The 14,668-nt window shown below is 39.3% G+C and overlaps 1 protein-coding gene across 1 annotated transcript in view; it reads right to left on the bottom strand.

Annotated features, from left to right (window-relative positions):
- Window positions 1-11,699, bottom strand: part of LOC100539460 (solute carrier family 22 member 15-like) — a 31,940-nt gene extending 20,241 nt beyond the window's left edge. Inside the window, exon 1 of the mRNA XM_031554565.1 lies at window positions 11,555-11,699. Within this exon, the coding sequence (XP_031410425.1) occupies window positions 11,555-11,699 (145 nt within the window). The remainder of the gene's footprint in view (window positions 1-11,554) is intronic.
- Between the last annotated feature and the right edge of the window lie 2,969 nt (window positions 11,700-14,668).

Raw genomic sequence — 14,668 nt, 5'->3', positions numbered from 1 at the left:
TATATATATATATGGATTTCAACAAACCTGCAACTAGCTAACTTTTATAAGAGGCTCTCATGTTTTTCCTGCACCTATAAAGGAATGATTTAAGATGCTGCCAAAAAATGAGAAACTAAAATGCAATTTCAGGTCCTTGTGAGCCTTCATCAGTTTAACAGACAAGAAAAAAAACATGAAGGTGTCCAGCAGAAGATGATGATGACATTGCCTTCTAATGGGATACAACTAGGTAACAAAGAAGAAAAATAGGCTCACTCCTTCCAAGAGCAGAGACAGCTTGAAAAAGAGTATGATTTCTATCCAGAGCAATGGTGCACCCTAGGCTGCTAATCCTTGAGTGAGTGCAAGGAGAGGTGGATCCTGTCTCCACACCTGCCAGTCACTCAGGTACATTGCTTGCACCTTAGCTCCCTGGGTCATCTATGCCATCCAACCTGGGTGCTCCACTATTGGTTCAGGCCAGGATCTGGCAATTCCCCTGCAGAAGGAAAACGAATTTAGTCAGCATTCTAATTCTGCAGCATCACAAGTTATGAAACAGTGATACAATGAAACAGTATCCATTACATTAGAAACATAAACTTCTCACTTTTTGCACAGGCAACATTTTTCTGGAAACAAGTTATGCTGATGCCACGTACACTCTCATCCCCAAAGTTTGGGCAAAATATTGACCAAAAGGCCTTGACACGTGAAGCTAGGAAAAATGTAATGCAGCATTCTTTAAACTCTTTAAAGATTCTTTAAACAGTAAAATTAGAAAAGATGACAACAGTAACCTGCAAAGATATCTGAAAACACTGAAGTACAAAAGAAGGCACACTGTTTCAAGCTAAGACCAAGGTTGTCTCAAACCAGTTAATAATCACCCAATTCTTACTGTTCTACTTTTTTTCCCCCACGTGATTGCACACCAATAGCATAGAACTGACTCTATTATAAACCTGGATAACAGAAGTTGGCTTTGGAGCTTATTGTAGTGAAAGAAACACCTCTTTTCAATATAGCATTTGCAATTACTATTACATAAACAAAATTATAATTGTGTGACTACTGCTGTTGTGATTTAAAAGGATTTTTTCTCCCTCCCAGGAGTATCCACAAAGTTAGGTAAATCCAGAGAGAAACTACCTAAACACTCAAAAACATTAGCTTATTCAGAAGATTTTTCCAAAAATGTCATATAGGCTCAGATAAATCTGCCTGGGTATTAGACAAGATCATATGTCTGAAAGAGTAAGATGAGTTTTTTTCCTACCTGATGACTTTACTTGCCTTTTTTTTTTTCCCCCAGCTAACCTTACTTACTTTCTGCATAAAGTTGGTCCTTGGAAACGATGTAATTGTTTCTGATAGGCTATTTGCAATTCCAGGCAAAGTGTTGTTAGGATATCAGTAATCATATATTAAAAAAGTTTACTTGCCCAACTGACTATGGGGTCTCTAGCTACAGAACACACCTTCTCAGTAAGCAGGCTTCAACTAAGAGGCAATCTCCATTGGGAGGCTAGACCCAATGACTTCCCTGAAGTCATGTGGGAAGCCCAGGTGAATAGCTTGCACCTGTGCTCCCTAGGGCCAGCCACCCCCTTCACCAGGTGCTCAATCACCAGTTCAGGCCATGACATAACAGGTCTCTTACAGACAGGATTTCATATTTCTTCCTTAGAGATGGAAGAGGCAGGTCCCAGTCACAGATGCAGAAGTCCACTGCCAGCTGAGAGCACTGAAGTATTTCCCAGAGGGCAGAAAAAGCACCATCTTCCCCTGTCCCAATGGGATTCTTGCTATCTCTTTCTTGGAAAAAGGCTGAGAGGCAGCCTTTGCACTGTGGATATCTCTGAGATACTACTTATGTTTACAAAACAAGCCTTACACCAGACAAGGATAAGAATTTCAGTGTCCAAACAGATCAGTTATTTTTTATGTTGCTCACAATAGTAAGTATAGCAAAAGCACTCAGGCTTTGTGTCAAACACACCTTATGTCATACACTCCAAGCCAGTGATGAAGAATAACTGGTAGCCAGTCACCATCATGTTTTGCAACAGTTTAGAAAAAGTCTTCAAAAGCAGTCCTGCATACAAACAAACCTGGACTAGTTGAGTGAAGGCAGAAAAATTATCTCAATCCTAGATAACAGAGGCAAGTACTGCAACAAATCAATTATAAATATTGTGCTGAGCAAAGAAGACACTATGGCAGGCAGTTGTAATTACCTTCTTGGGAGCACCTGCATTCAACTCTCCCACTCACCTCAAGGCAGTCTGACTCATATGTGACAGCTACACTCAGCACCATTCCTTACCTGACCTTTTACTTCAGTGATTTCCTGTTTGATAATATCTTTCTTCTTATACTGCTATCCATTCTCCACTACTTGTTGAGTAACTTGCCTTATGGACATGTGCCTTTATTCCTTCTCCCTGTCTTATTTACTGAAGCCTCATACTTTATTCTCTCTGCTCTCCTCAGTGATTTCTTCCCTCCTTGTGCATTCAAAGGGTTTTAACACTGCCTGGTCCAAGGTTTTTAAAAGATCAGAAAAATGGGGCTGCACAGATATTTGTGTGTAACTTATTTCTGCAGGTGATTGAAATTTAAATTAACCCATAAGCAAATGACAACCATCTCTCTTTTTAACAGAATCCCTGTTTATCTTCAGATACCAAGAAATACATGATTTAGCTGTAAAAATAAGTGCTTCCAAAACATATTTCAGTGCTTACTCTTGAACTGTGTTTAAGTTTATGTCCTTTATTCTAAATTGCTTTACTCTTCTTAAAGATTGGTAATGATTTTATTATTATGAGGTAGTCCTCAATTCTTTCTCACACTGGAAATTATCTTGATTCAAGTCTACCTTGTCAAATTAAGTACAAGCCTGTTGGAAAATTGCTTCAGAACAGTTCATTTCCTTCCCTTAAATAAAAATAAAAGAAACAACAGTTTGACATTTCTTATACTTTTTGGGTGCCTGGCTACATCATACTCTGAAATTAAAGGTAAACTTCAGAGGGAATTTTTTCCCTTCAAGATCTCCCTTTATTTCTCCCTGTCAGGCAGACTGTGCCAGCTACTCCAGCTGCCTCTTCAGCCTTCCTCTTCTTCAGACTGCATTTCTGCTCAGTAGTTCAACAAAGGCATGATAGTCTACGAGACTGTTATCAGTGCAAGAATAGCCTGGCCTTTGCCTGGGCACCTTGGGCAAATGGCCACCTCAGACAACTGGCTGCCACACATTGAGACCCTCAGCCAAATGGCCACCACGCAGGATAAACCATTGGCCAGCAGCTACCTCAGGCAAACAGTTGAACACACACCCATCTGTGTCCAGGTGCCCTGCAGTATCCCAGGTTGCAGAACACAGTTAAATCAGCCAGCCCAAAAGAGGGAAGTTTCCTTTCACATCTGTATGGCAAGACTTGGCCTCCAGGCCAGGTCCAGGCTAACTCCACAAGTGACTTCTCTGCAGCATGGACAAAGGGGCCCCCCACACACAGGCTTCTCCAGTAGGCTCCTGGTTATAACAGCAATGCTGCTTCTAATTGCCTTGAGGCAAGCATCAGCAAACCTGAAGCAAGCCACCCCTGTGCATGAAACCCACAGTGTGAAACTGGAAACTGAGAGATAAATTGTGGAGGTCAACTCTGCTCCCAGAGGCTGAACCCACAGCCACAGCGACCAGAGAGAAACATAACCCACATCTAAAAGGAGAGAGCCAACAGCACTGTGTACTTCCACAGCTGCTCAATGTAACTTCAAACGAAGCACCAGCCCTAAGGACAGGGGGAACAGGAGGAAATCACAGTCCTTTCTCAGGACATTTTAGTTAATACCTGCTGTGACTGTAAGTTGGCTCATAAAAACAAATCTCAGCATAAAATATTAAAGTCTTCCCAGGGAAACCTTTAACTTCCCTACTGCACTCAATCTTTTTTGTTCTTTCCATCAGTACTTTTTAAATAATTAACAACAGGTAAAAATTATCTTCTGCATTAATACAATTCCTAGCACTCTTAAAAGAGCAGCTCCACCACTTACGACCAAGTGATGCACTGTACTGCTTTACCCTTTAAATGTAAAGTTGCAGCTAAAGGGCAGTTTTTTCCCCAAGAAAAACTGAAGTTTTCCACCGAAGAGATATCAAGAGACTCATCACTCCCAGGACCAGCTCCTGAGGAGATGCAGGCTGCAGCTGGTGCCTCCTCCTGCCACCTCTCCCAGGCATTTTCTGTCCTTCACCTTGCATTCACCTTCCCCTTTTGCCTTGGCAGCTCCCACAAGCCTGTTGCCATGGGAATCCCCAATTACACACCTCTCCTTGGACACTCAAGCCCCAGGAACCAGCCCCTGAGAGCTCCTTTCTTCTAAGAACAGCCTCTCTTGAGCCATGTGCACAGATGGCCCAGGCTCCCATGAAGGGGCATCTTGCCAGCTGCCCCACAGAGCAGCCCTCTCAGCTCAAGTTGGGCCTCAATTGGTCCCAGTACTGCTGCAAGGCAAACCCCACGGCATGAGCACACCACAGATCACCACCCAGCACCTTGTCAAATTCCTCATAATTTATGCCAACTGAAACAGTTAAAAATTTTGGATACGTCAATGGAAAAATTGCTCTGGTTCTCCAGTTTGCCAATGTTCAGTAAATAATATTCAGAGTGCTTCCTTGGTATAACAACTACAAATTAAGTTGAAACAGGTCATTCTACTATGATAAATTACAGAAGATTTCTAAACAGAAAAGAACATGCCAATTGAGATATTGGTCCTTGAATGTGGACCAAAAGATATTTTCACTTTCAATACACTTCACAGTGATGCCTTCGCAATTTAAGTACCATGCTTAATCTGTTTTCATAGGCCTCCTCTTTAATGGCACAGGATGGAAGTGACCTTAGGGACATTTTCCTCTCTACATCACAGACTACACTGGCTTAACTATGTAAACTCCAAGATATGGAGATTGTTGGTCTTGGTACAGAGACATTTAGCAGCTACTGAGGCATAACTATGTATTTACTTGCCCAGCAATATCATTTCCTACACTGTGATTGGTAATGCTACTACAGTTTATAAAGTCATCATAAAGTTATTTAACGTAGCTCAATTTGAAAAGCTCTCTCTAGCACTGACTAATAATAATTGACTCATACGCTAAGCAAACTTTTCTTAATAATGGAGATACTATCATTTTTCTTTATTACTTTGCAGATAAATACACCTCTTTTTAACCTCTGTGAGAACTTACTTTAAGAATTTACTTTAAAAGATCACCTTATTTGCCAGTTACAAAAACATTACCTTTTCTTTCTTTTACAGAGAAAAACAAATTTCCAAGGTGACATAATAATCTAATAGCCATCTAACTGTGAGACACTGTCAAGAGAAAATAGCTTTTTAAATTCTTAGAGCAAGTGCCACTGAAAAGCAATGTTACATTCAATTAGGCAGAGAGCAATGTGCAGGAAAAAATGGTACACTGTCTTCTATTAAAAATCATTCAGTTCAGTTATACAAAAGAATATGAGTTTGTCAAGCTATTTCATTCACAACAGAAAACAAGGACAAAAAGGGAATCCAGAGTAAAAATATATATATATTATATAATTTATTTAATTATTTGTATAATATCATTACATATATATAATGATTTCAGAAACTAATTTCTAAAATATATTTCTATGTTTGTTTTATATAAACTTTCTGTTTGGCTGTGTTTTCGTAAGAACTTCTTAACTGAAGTTAAAAGTGTTTTAACCAAAAATTATGTATTTTCTCCAATTTTATTTTGATGAAAAAAACCAACAAAATAAGCTACTCAGATTGAATTCTTTGGATTGAAATAATCTTATTCACAAACTGTGTTTAAAAGATGGATGTTTTCATCTTTAAAGAAAACCCTAATACAACATCTTTGCTTCTTATGTGACAGCCCCTTTAGGGGACAGACAGAGCTTAGGCGTTTTACAGACCCTATCTACTATCCAGAAATAATTAGGTAATTACTGTGACTCAGTAGTTTCCCAGGAAACAGGAGTTGGTTTGCAAGCCCTGGCTATGAAAGCACAGAAAACAGCATGGCTGTTTACAACCCTATCTCTTCCAGGACTGGTATACATTTTAAATAAAACAAACAACACTTGCTCACCAAACTTACTTACTTTGCTCATTTTCCCTTCTCTGAAAAACTAATTTCAAAATTTCAAAGCTCTATACAGGTGCTGCAGTGTAGCAAGAAAGGAGAAAGTTTCCAAAATCGCTCCAGATGTGTCACAGTGGTTTGACAGACGTGAATACACTTCATTTCTGCTTTTGGGAGAAAAGGAGAGCCTAGAAAGTCAATAAAGCATCGTCCCTCCAACTTCATAGGAAGTAGGATTGCATCCTGCCTCTCATTATCTGGTTCTGGGGATTAAAAATGAATTTTAAAAATGAATTTATTTATTCCTATTGGCAACCACAGTATAGGTGTTAAGAAATGAGTTAACAGGCACAAAGACAAAGTTTCCCTGCTTAAAAATCAACATGCTACCAAGTAAGAAATACCTTCTCTACATCTTGGCATGGGTGTCTGTCATTTGATACAATGAAGTTATTAGCAAGTTGAGATGAAGGATAGCAGAAAACTGTGCTCTAAAATACCCTTTAAACTGGTGTTTGGTTAACATTCTGCAGAAGGTTATCAAACAGGTCAGGAGATTTCATGGACAAAGTATCTGCATAGTAATAAGGAGCGTGATGGAAATAGTGACAGAAAAAATTAATCTGCTTGTCACCCTGAATAGGTGTCATCCTTGTGTAGTTTTACTGTCATGGGATGAGAGATAAATTAGCTATATGGCACACATCATGCTGATTTTCAGGAGGGCATGGTGAAGGTGAAATGTATACCTTCTGCTCATGAATGTCAATCTAACTGAAGCCTTAGAAGCATATATTGCTGTCAGGCTGCTAAGAAACAAAAACAAGTTGTCTGGGTGCAGAGAACTGAATGAAGTTTCCTGTTCAGAAAATAAAACAATCTGAGATCTCCAAAACATTATATGGGATAACATAACAAGAAGTATTTTAAAAGCTTTCCTTCAAGGCTAAGGCACATCAAACTCTTCAACATTGGAAAAAAGGAATTATCACTAGTTAGAACCTGATACCTAATTATAAGGTTAAGGAATCAGCAATTAGAGTAGAATGTGGGATTTGTTTTTTCAAATGCATTATTGGGATATTCCGTTTTTTTCTAGATTTTTGCACTCTGAGGGCTTGATGCATTTCCTTAAATAAGCCCAATATTCTATTTCACTCTCGCATGTTGGCTGATTGTATTTCTCACCATGTTGGAATACTGGAATATGACAAATGCTTCTGCAGTTTTGTAAAATATAAATAATTAGCATATGACAGAAAACAAAGCAAACATAAAGCAATCCTTCACAGAGTTGCTTATCTTCTAACATACAGATATACAGGTGCACACATGCACATTTTTCCCTCAAATATCAATAGTTATGTTCTCGGATTATATTCTAGTTCCATGATCATTTCCTCACATACTAATAATTGTCACTGTATAGCAAACTGTTTTTTGGCCTTGCCAAAATTATTAAACAACTTCATAGTTTCTTGGATGAAAGGAAAACTATTTCATCAGAGAGAAGTTGCTGAGAGGTCACATGAATTCTGGTGCTGATAACTCTTTATGGCACACATGAGAATAACCAGTACTGCATTACCTGGTGGGATATGAAGGTACAGTTGTTCACTGCCTGTGATTGGCAGCCTATATGGGCTCCTAACTTAATATCCACTATGCAAATTGAAAACACTCAAGGGCTGAAGCTAAAAGAAACATTTACATTAGTCAGAAAATGAACCAAGACAAAGACTTAGAATATTATAGAATTACAGCTCTAGCAAATTTCTAAAATATGCTTGGGATTGAGATTGTTTTTATCTTTCAAAGCTAATAGGTGCTGATGGCATCATTTCATACTATATTACGTGCAATCAAAAATGTAATTGTTATGTATATGAAGCCAAACATCCTTTAAGAGCATCATCTGACATATGTCACTCTTATGAAAGAATTTCATGAAGGACCCACATATTAAGCTGTACAAACAGAACCGCAAATGCATTATCATAGGCAAAAGGTCAGGTTTTCCTGCTTTTTATTCTCTACACTATTTCTGAAAGAGCAGAGCAACCACTTTGCTAGTATCAGGACATGTTTGGCATGCAGGTGTTACTACAGAGGAAATTTGATGCCTTTTACCTTTTGCTACAATTAAAAATCCCTCACTCAGAAGATGCCACAGTGCAGAGATAACATTTGGATGGCTCTGTGGTCTTTCAAACACAACAGTTCTAAAATCACCTTCTCAGAACACTGCATGTGCTTGATTCTCATGCAATGCACAAAAGACGACTTAATTACTACTGAAAAAAAAGCCAACGTCCAATTTCTCACCAAAAACAACAAGAATGTGGCCATTTATGGTCGAAGAAAAGGCACTGGTTAATGTTACAGACTGATCTGCCCACAAGAAAGCTGTTGTAAAAAAATCCGAAAGTAGAAATGGAATTCTAAATGCAACTGAAAAATCATGCTTTTAACATGTTCTTGAAGAATACATGCCAGTGCATAAAAACGAGTGAAATCTTTCTGCTCCTTCAATTATAAGAATATTATGTTCTTTTTCATAATAAAGGGGGAAAAAATAACTTTGCTCTCCTCCATTACAACACTCTACAAGACTGAAAGTATTTCAGTTTTCTAATTCCTTGTTGGTTGGAAATGTAAGTGAAATACAGGAAATATTCAGACCCCCACGCAAAAGATTGCATCTGTCTTTTGTCTTACTTGTTTCAGGTCACATACATTAAAGCAGAAAAAGGGTAGTGGATTGCTTTTGTCTGGAACCCAACATCCCTCTTATTTTTGCTCCTTAGAGCGCTCCAGTACTATGATTGTACCTTACTGCTCTTCTCAAATGTTATTCCAGTACAATCTCTTCCTTTCCCTTAATTGTGATATGCTAACATTAAAACAAAACTCCTTTGGACTGCATAACTGAAGTCTTTCCTTCTGGGTGAAGTCTGCTGGGATTTTCTATCATTCACTCTACAAAGCACTTCACATGGTAGAGTAGCTCACCCTGGCTTTATCAAGGTGTGGCCTACCACTTCACTTAAAAACTGTGATGAGTATTGTATAGGATCAAACAGTTCAAATCCTCTCCCTGAGTACATTTTCAGTGTTCTAGCTGGAACAGCCACCCCACAGATGAAAGTCCTCAAGTGAAGAGAAGCTATCAGAGCACCAAAAAAATAACAGTTCTGGAAAGGAAGACACTAATGAAGACTTAAATCCATATAGGGAGTTCAGACTGCTAAGTGATTTTATACAAAAGATTTTAAAAGAAAAATATAGTCTATTTTCCTAATAGGACAGGGGGATAAATCAATCACAGAAAAATTGTGTCAGATTGGTAGTATCAAGGCATTACTTTTCAATCTTGTGTGGTTATGTGCATCCTAACTCCCATATTTCTAACAAATATTTGGCCAGTTTTCTCGTAAACATCTCCAGAAAAGAGAAGCTTCCTTTTCACATAACTTGTTACAAGGTTTTTCTAACCTTCAACCTGGATTTTTTTTCCACATCAAAATGTTTTGTTATTCTGCCCAAAGTATAAAGAACAATTTGCTGTCACTATCTGCACAAAAGATGCTGCAAATAGGGGTACCATTATGCTGTCTATTTTTCTTTTATATTAAACATAACTAATTCTTTCAACACTATTTATATTCTATGTTTTGTAAATTCTTATCTCCCTTGTCATTCTTTCCGTGAATTCCTCCAACTTATGCACATTCTTATTACATGACAAAACATGTGGTTTTGTAAGAATACCGCATTGTTGACCTATATTCAGTCACTGTCCACTCCAAAATCTTGACTTCACAGTGTGCAAGCAGTTATTACTCTCCATTTTTCACTCCAGCACATCCCTTATCCCTCCTTAGGTATAGAGTTTCGAAAAGTTGAAAAGTTGAACTTGATCTTGTTGATTTAGGACTTACTTTCAAAGTAACATGTCCCTTATGAATTCCAATTTTGTCTTCTCTTGTCCCTACAGCATAACAGCCTGATGTCTTCTCTACATTTAACCAATTCAACCTCTATTTCATTATCCAAGTCCTTAATGAAAATACTTAATAGAAGTGGAGGTTTGGCCTCACTTTAAATACTCTTTCACTCTGTCACTAAACTACAACCGCATGTGAGTAGGTTTTAATTCACTGTGTGCAGCTGGATATGTTTCCCTGTGCTGTATATAAAGATGTAAAAAATGTCAAAAGCTTGACAGAAGTCAAATTGTCAAAATACATGTATATATACACACATATACACACACAGAGTCTATTGTCCTCCCGAAAAAGAAATCAGAATCATAGAATGGTTTGGGTTGGAAATGACCTTTACGATCACCTAAGTTTCAAGCCCTTGCTATGGACAGGAACACCTCCCACTAAACCAGGTTGCTCACAGCCCCATCAAGCCTGGTTTTGTACACCCGCAGAGAGGGAGGCATCCACAACTTCTCTATGCAATCTGTTCCAGAGTCTTGCTACCCTCACAGTAAAGAATTTCTTCCTAGTATCTAGTCTAAATTAGGTTAGTTTGATGAAATTTGTTTTTCACAAATCCATAGTGTTGGTTTTTTGTGGTTCAGTGCTTTGTTGTTTGTTTGTTTTTTAATAACTTCCTTATATTCTGCAGCTGATAAACTGTATGATAAATAACTTTCCCCAGAACATTTCCTGGGGCTAAAGTTAACCACTCCAAAATTTCACCAGATAAGTCATTTTCCTTTCTTTTTTTCACACTTGAAAATTTCTCTAGTAATAGAATCTATTCTCCAAAAAAAAAAATAAACATGACTAATGTCCCAGAAAATGATCTGTATATAACGTACTATTTACCTGAACAATCCCAGGAGTCTCATAAGGGACCATGGCTCACCTAGTGAAATTGCCAGGAAAAAAAAAAAAGAAGAACAATAGGGATTGCTTATTTTAGTAAGAATATGAATTAGAAGGGACATGCTGGAAGGATACAAATGAATGCACAGCATAAAGAAGTTAAGCCAACTGCTCCAGTTAATCCTCCTGTGGTGCAAAACAAGCAAGCGAGCATTAAAACTGAGAAACATACCTCTTAATGATTAAAAAAAATAAAAATTCTCCTTAACTTAAAAGGACTTTTGTGAAGTGTTGCCAACAATAGTGGAAAGTGCCTAGGAGAAAGGATTAGACATTTCTGTAGCATTTCTGTTTGCTTCCGTAGCCAGAAGCAAATACTAACCCCTCCACAACAGATCAGCACAAGATCAGTTTGACTTCTTAATCCAAACCCAGGTCACGGCCACAGGACAGTAGTTAACTCTAGGGTCTCAGCACTGTCCTTAATGCTCCAAGAGCTGGCCGTGACCACAACTGGCTTCCTCATTCTCCCAGCACTCCTATAGTCAGGCTTGCTGGACACCTGTGGCTGCTGCTGTGCTTATCTTCCTCTCTCCTTCTTCCCAGTAGTCCTCCAAGTCCTCCAAGATCAGAACATCAGTTACATGATTGATCAGCAGAGCAGTGTTTAAAAGCTGCCAAATCTTTACTTTCCTCACAGCTTCCATGTCTGCTCTGCTGTTCTCATTTCCATGCATTCACTCCCACAACCCATTGGGCCTTTTCCCTTCTACAAAGGGAATCTCTTAACTGACAAACTGTGGGGAAGGACCCATTTAGCCTGGGACCACACATCAATCAACATATAACTTGCTCCTCTCTTTCTCTATAGCAGTCCACTTTTTTTTGTTTAGCTTAACCTAAACAGCCTTACACTCTTTGTTTTAATATCACTGCAGTGTCCATTTCAGTCCAACTTCTATTTATGTTCTCACTGTACCTCTATCCCTCTTGTCCACCAAACCATAATTTACTGCACACTGCTCAAAGTTTGCTCTCAAGATAGAATTATTAATTTCCTCGGGGTTTTCTATAGCACATGCCAGGACGATAGTAGTACTTCATAAATATTAGAGATGCTGTGAAATAAATGCCATTTTCTCAAGAAGGTATGACTTTCCTCACTACAGACACTTCTAGACAAAGAACTAGGGCTAGGGGAAAGTTATGCCAGTACTGCACAGGAATTATGTGTGTCCAAACAGGGTATCTCACACTTAGCTTACTGAACCAGCTAATGCAACCCTGTTGTTATCCGTTCAAAGAACATCTACTACTGATCTGATGCACAGCTACAACTCAGCACTTCTGCAGCAAATCAAACCGCAGGGTCCATAATGATGAATCACAGAAAAATCACAGAAGCAACCACAAGAAAAGGGCTTAGTTCTGGGCTTAGTTCCTCCAGAACTCCTCCAGAAGAATATGCTGACAAAGGTACTGTGCAAAGCAACACACCAGTGCACCATTCAGGTGATCCTGCAGCAGTAAGACATCTCTCTGGCCTGCAATCTCGGACTATGCATACCACCTAGGCTTCTAGTCCACTCAACAAATTTTTCTCTTTTGACTGAATCTTTATTCCTGGGTTTTCCAATATCTGCTCAAGAAACAACTTTCAGTCCACACCTATCCTTTATTTTTCCCACTCTGCTACTTCCCTCTGGTCTGTGGTTATGTAATTAAGAGCCCTTTCCCAATGCCGTGCGCACAGAGGGCTGTATTAAGGTTGCTCAAGTATGTCGAGGGGCCAACTTTGCAAATGAAAACAACTTCTGAAAAATCTGTGATCACATATACCTATAATAGCAGAAGTAATATATACTAATGCTTCACACATTTTTACTTAGTGCCTTATAAGAGTCACAGGAAGAACAGAAGTAATCCTACCCAGTAGGTGCTGTTTGCGCACTGATTTTCTGCCTCAGCACTCAGCCCAGCAGTGGGTATCAGCCAGCTGGGACAGCTAAGCCAGTCAAGTAGAAGCACTCTTGGAACAGCAGTTCACTGCCACAGTTGAATGTGTGAGGATGGGCATGTTCCGAAGGACCCCATCTTTTGCCCACAAATAGTCACACTATCACTGTGTGCCCCACTACAGCTGGGCAATTAATTCTATCTCCCCACAGCAGAGCAAGCTACAGCATTTAATCCCAAAGTTTCCTTGTCTGCTGAATTTCCCACACTACCCTTTTCCTCCAGCTCTCTGCTGCAGGATCTCAGATGTACTACTGAGCAAAGAGACCTAAGACTATCTAAGATCATCTAGAAAATAACAACTTGGATGGCGCCATTACATTCAGTGACACCTATACAGAAAAGACTCTTCACAGTCACTAAAACAAAACCTCTGCTGCTGCAGAATCCTGAACTAGCAGGGAAAAATACTAAAGGAGATATTTTTTTTTTTTAGAGGCACGAAGAACTAAAAGAGAAAAAACAACAAAAAAATGAACGCAAGCTGCATTCATGTAGATAGCAATTTATACCAAAGGTTTTAGTGGAAACAAAACGCTGCATCAAGGGCAAAGATTCATTATTAAGACTGTGTATCACTGGGACTTCGTAGGGTGAATGCAAGAGGCAGTTTAGGCTCTAGCTGGAATTAAACATGCCTGTCAGTGACTGAGATCATTTCGTCAGATTATCAGCCATTGGTATCTGCTGAAAAGGGAACACTGCAGTTTGTATTTGTTTTGCTTTCAATACATTGACCTAATGTCAATGTATTGCAACCAATTAATTTATTTAGAGATTTGCAAACTGATGAGATTTCATCTTTCTAGTGTCACAGTTCTAGCTAGAAAGATATGTGGGGGAGCAACTGGCTTTTTCAAAAAGCCCTGTGGATTTTGTTATCAAGGTTTAAGTACAGGTTTTACTTATTTGAAATGGATTTATTTTGCTAGAGGAAAGGGGGATTTCTCTGTGTGGCTTCCAATAGAGTGTGTGCCCTTGAAAGATTAATGTTTGCCCGAGGACTTTTACTGTTCCTCAGCTTGAGGCTTTGCTGCTTTACCAAAGTTCACTCACTGTGGTACACAGGAGGGCTCGCAGTAGCACTCTCCTCCCTTTTCCCCTACTGCTGCCAACTTGAGCTCATCAGGAAGACACTGAGGCAGGTGGGGTGTTCCCCTCATCCCCAGGGACAACTTCAACTCCACTGCACCAGAAAGAAGCTAGATCAGGGCATAGCAGTGAGAAGCTGGGCCCTCCTTGTCAGCTGAAACACATGAGGGATCAGGGCCCAGGGAGAAGCTGCTCAGGGAGTTGTGCTGTTGGCCAGGTGGGCAGCCTCAGGCAGCTACCAAAGATACGTAAGTCAAGGCTGCTTGTTTCATCTACAACCCTAACTGTGCAAACCTTATTCAAAATAGTCAAAATAAAGGATTACAGAATGCAGTAAACAATCTCTCGTGATGATGAGCACTTGTTAAAAGTGACCAGTCATCTCCCATGCATCTTTACTGCTACATTTGCTGTCCATCTCCCCACACTTTAATCCTACATTAATCTACAAATAATAGTTCTAACACTACAGGCAACAGCTGCATGGCTATCCCCACTGTCCCGCACAGGTGGTCCATACCCTTCGGCATAGTGAGAGAGTGGATATCTTGTGGTACACAGTGAGTAG

Source organism: Meleagris gallopavo, chromosome 8, assembly GCF_000146605.3.
Source record: "Meleagris gallopavo isolate NT-WF06-2002-E0010 breed Aviagen turkey brand Nicholas breeding stock chromosome 8, Turkey_5.1, whole genome shotgun sequence".
In the NCBI taxonomy this organism is placed as follows: domain Eukaryota; kingdom Metazoa; phylum Chordata; class Aves; order Galliformes; family Phasianidae; genus Meleagris; species Meleagris gallopavo.
The sequence above is the reverse complement of the archived record's forward strand: the minus strand, read 5'-3'. Positions and strand labels throughout refer to the sequence as shown.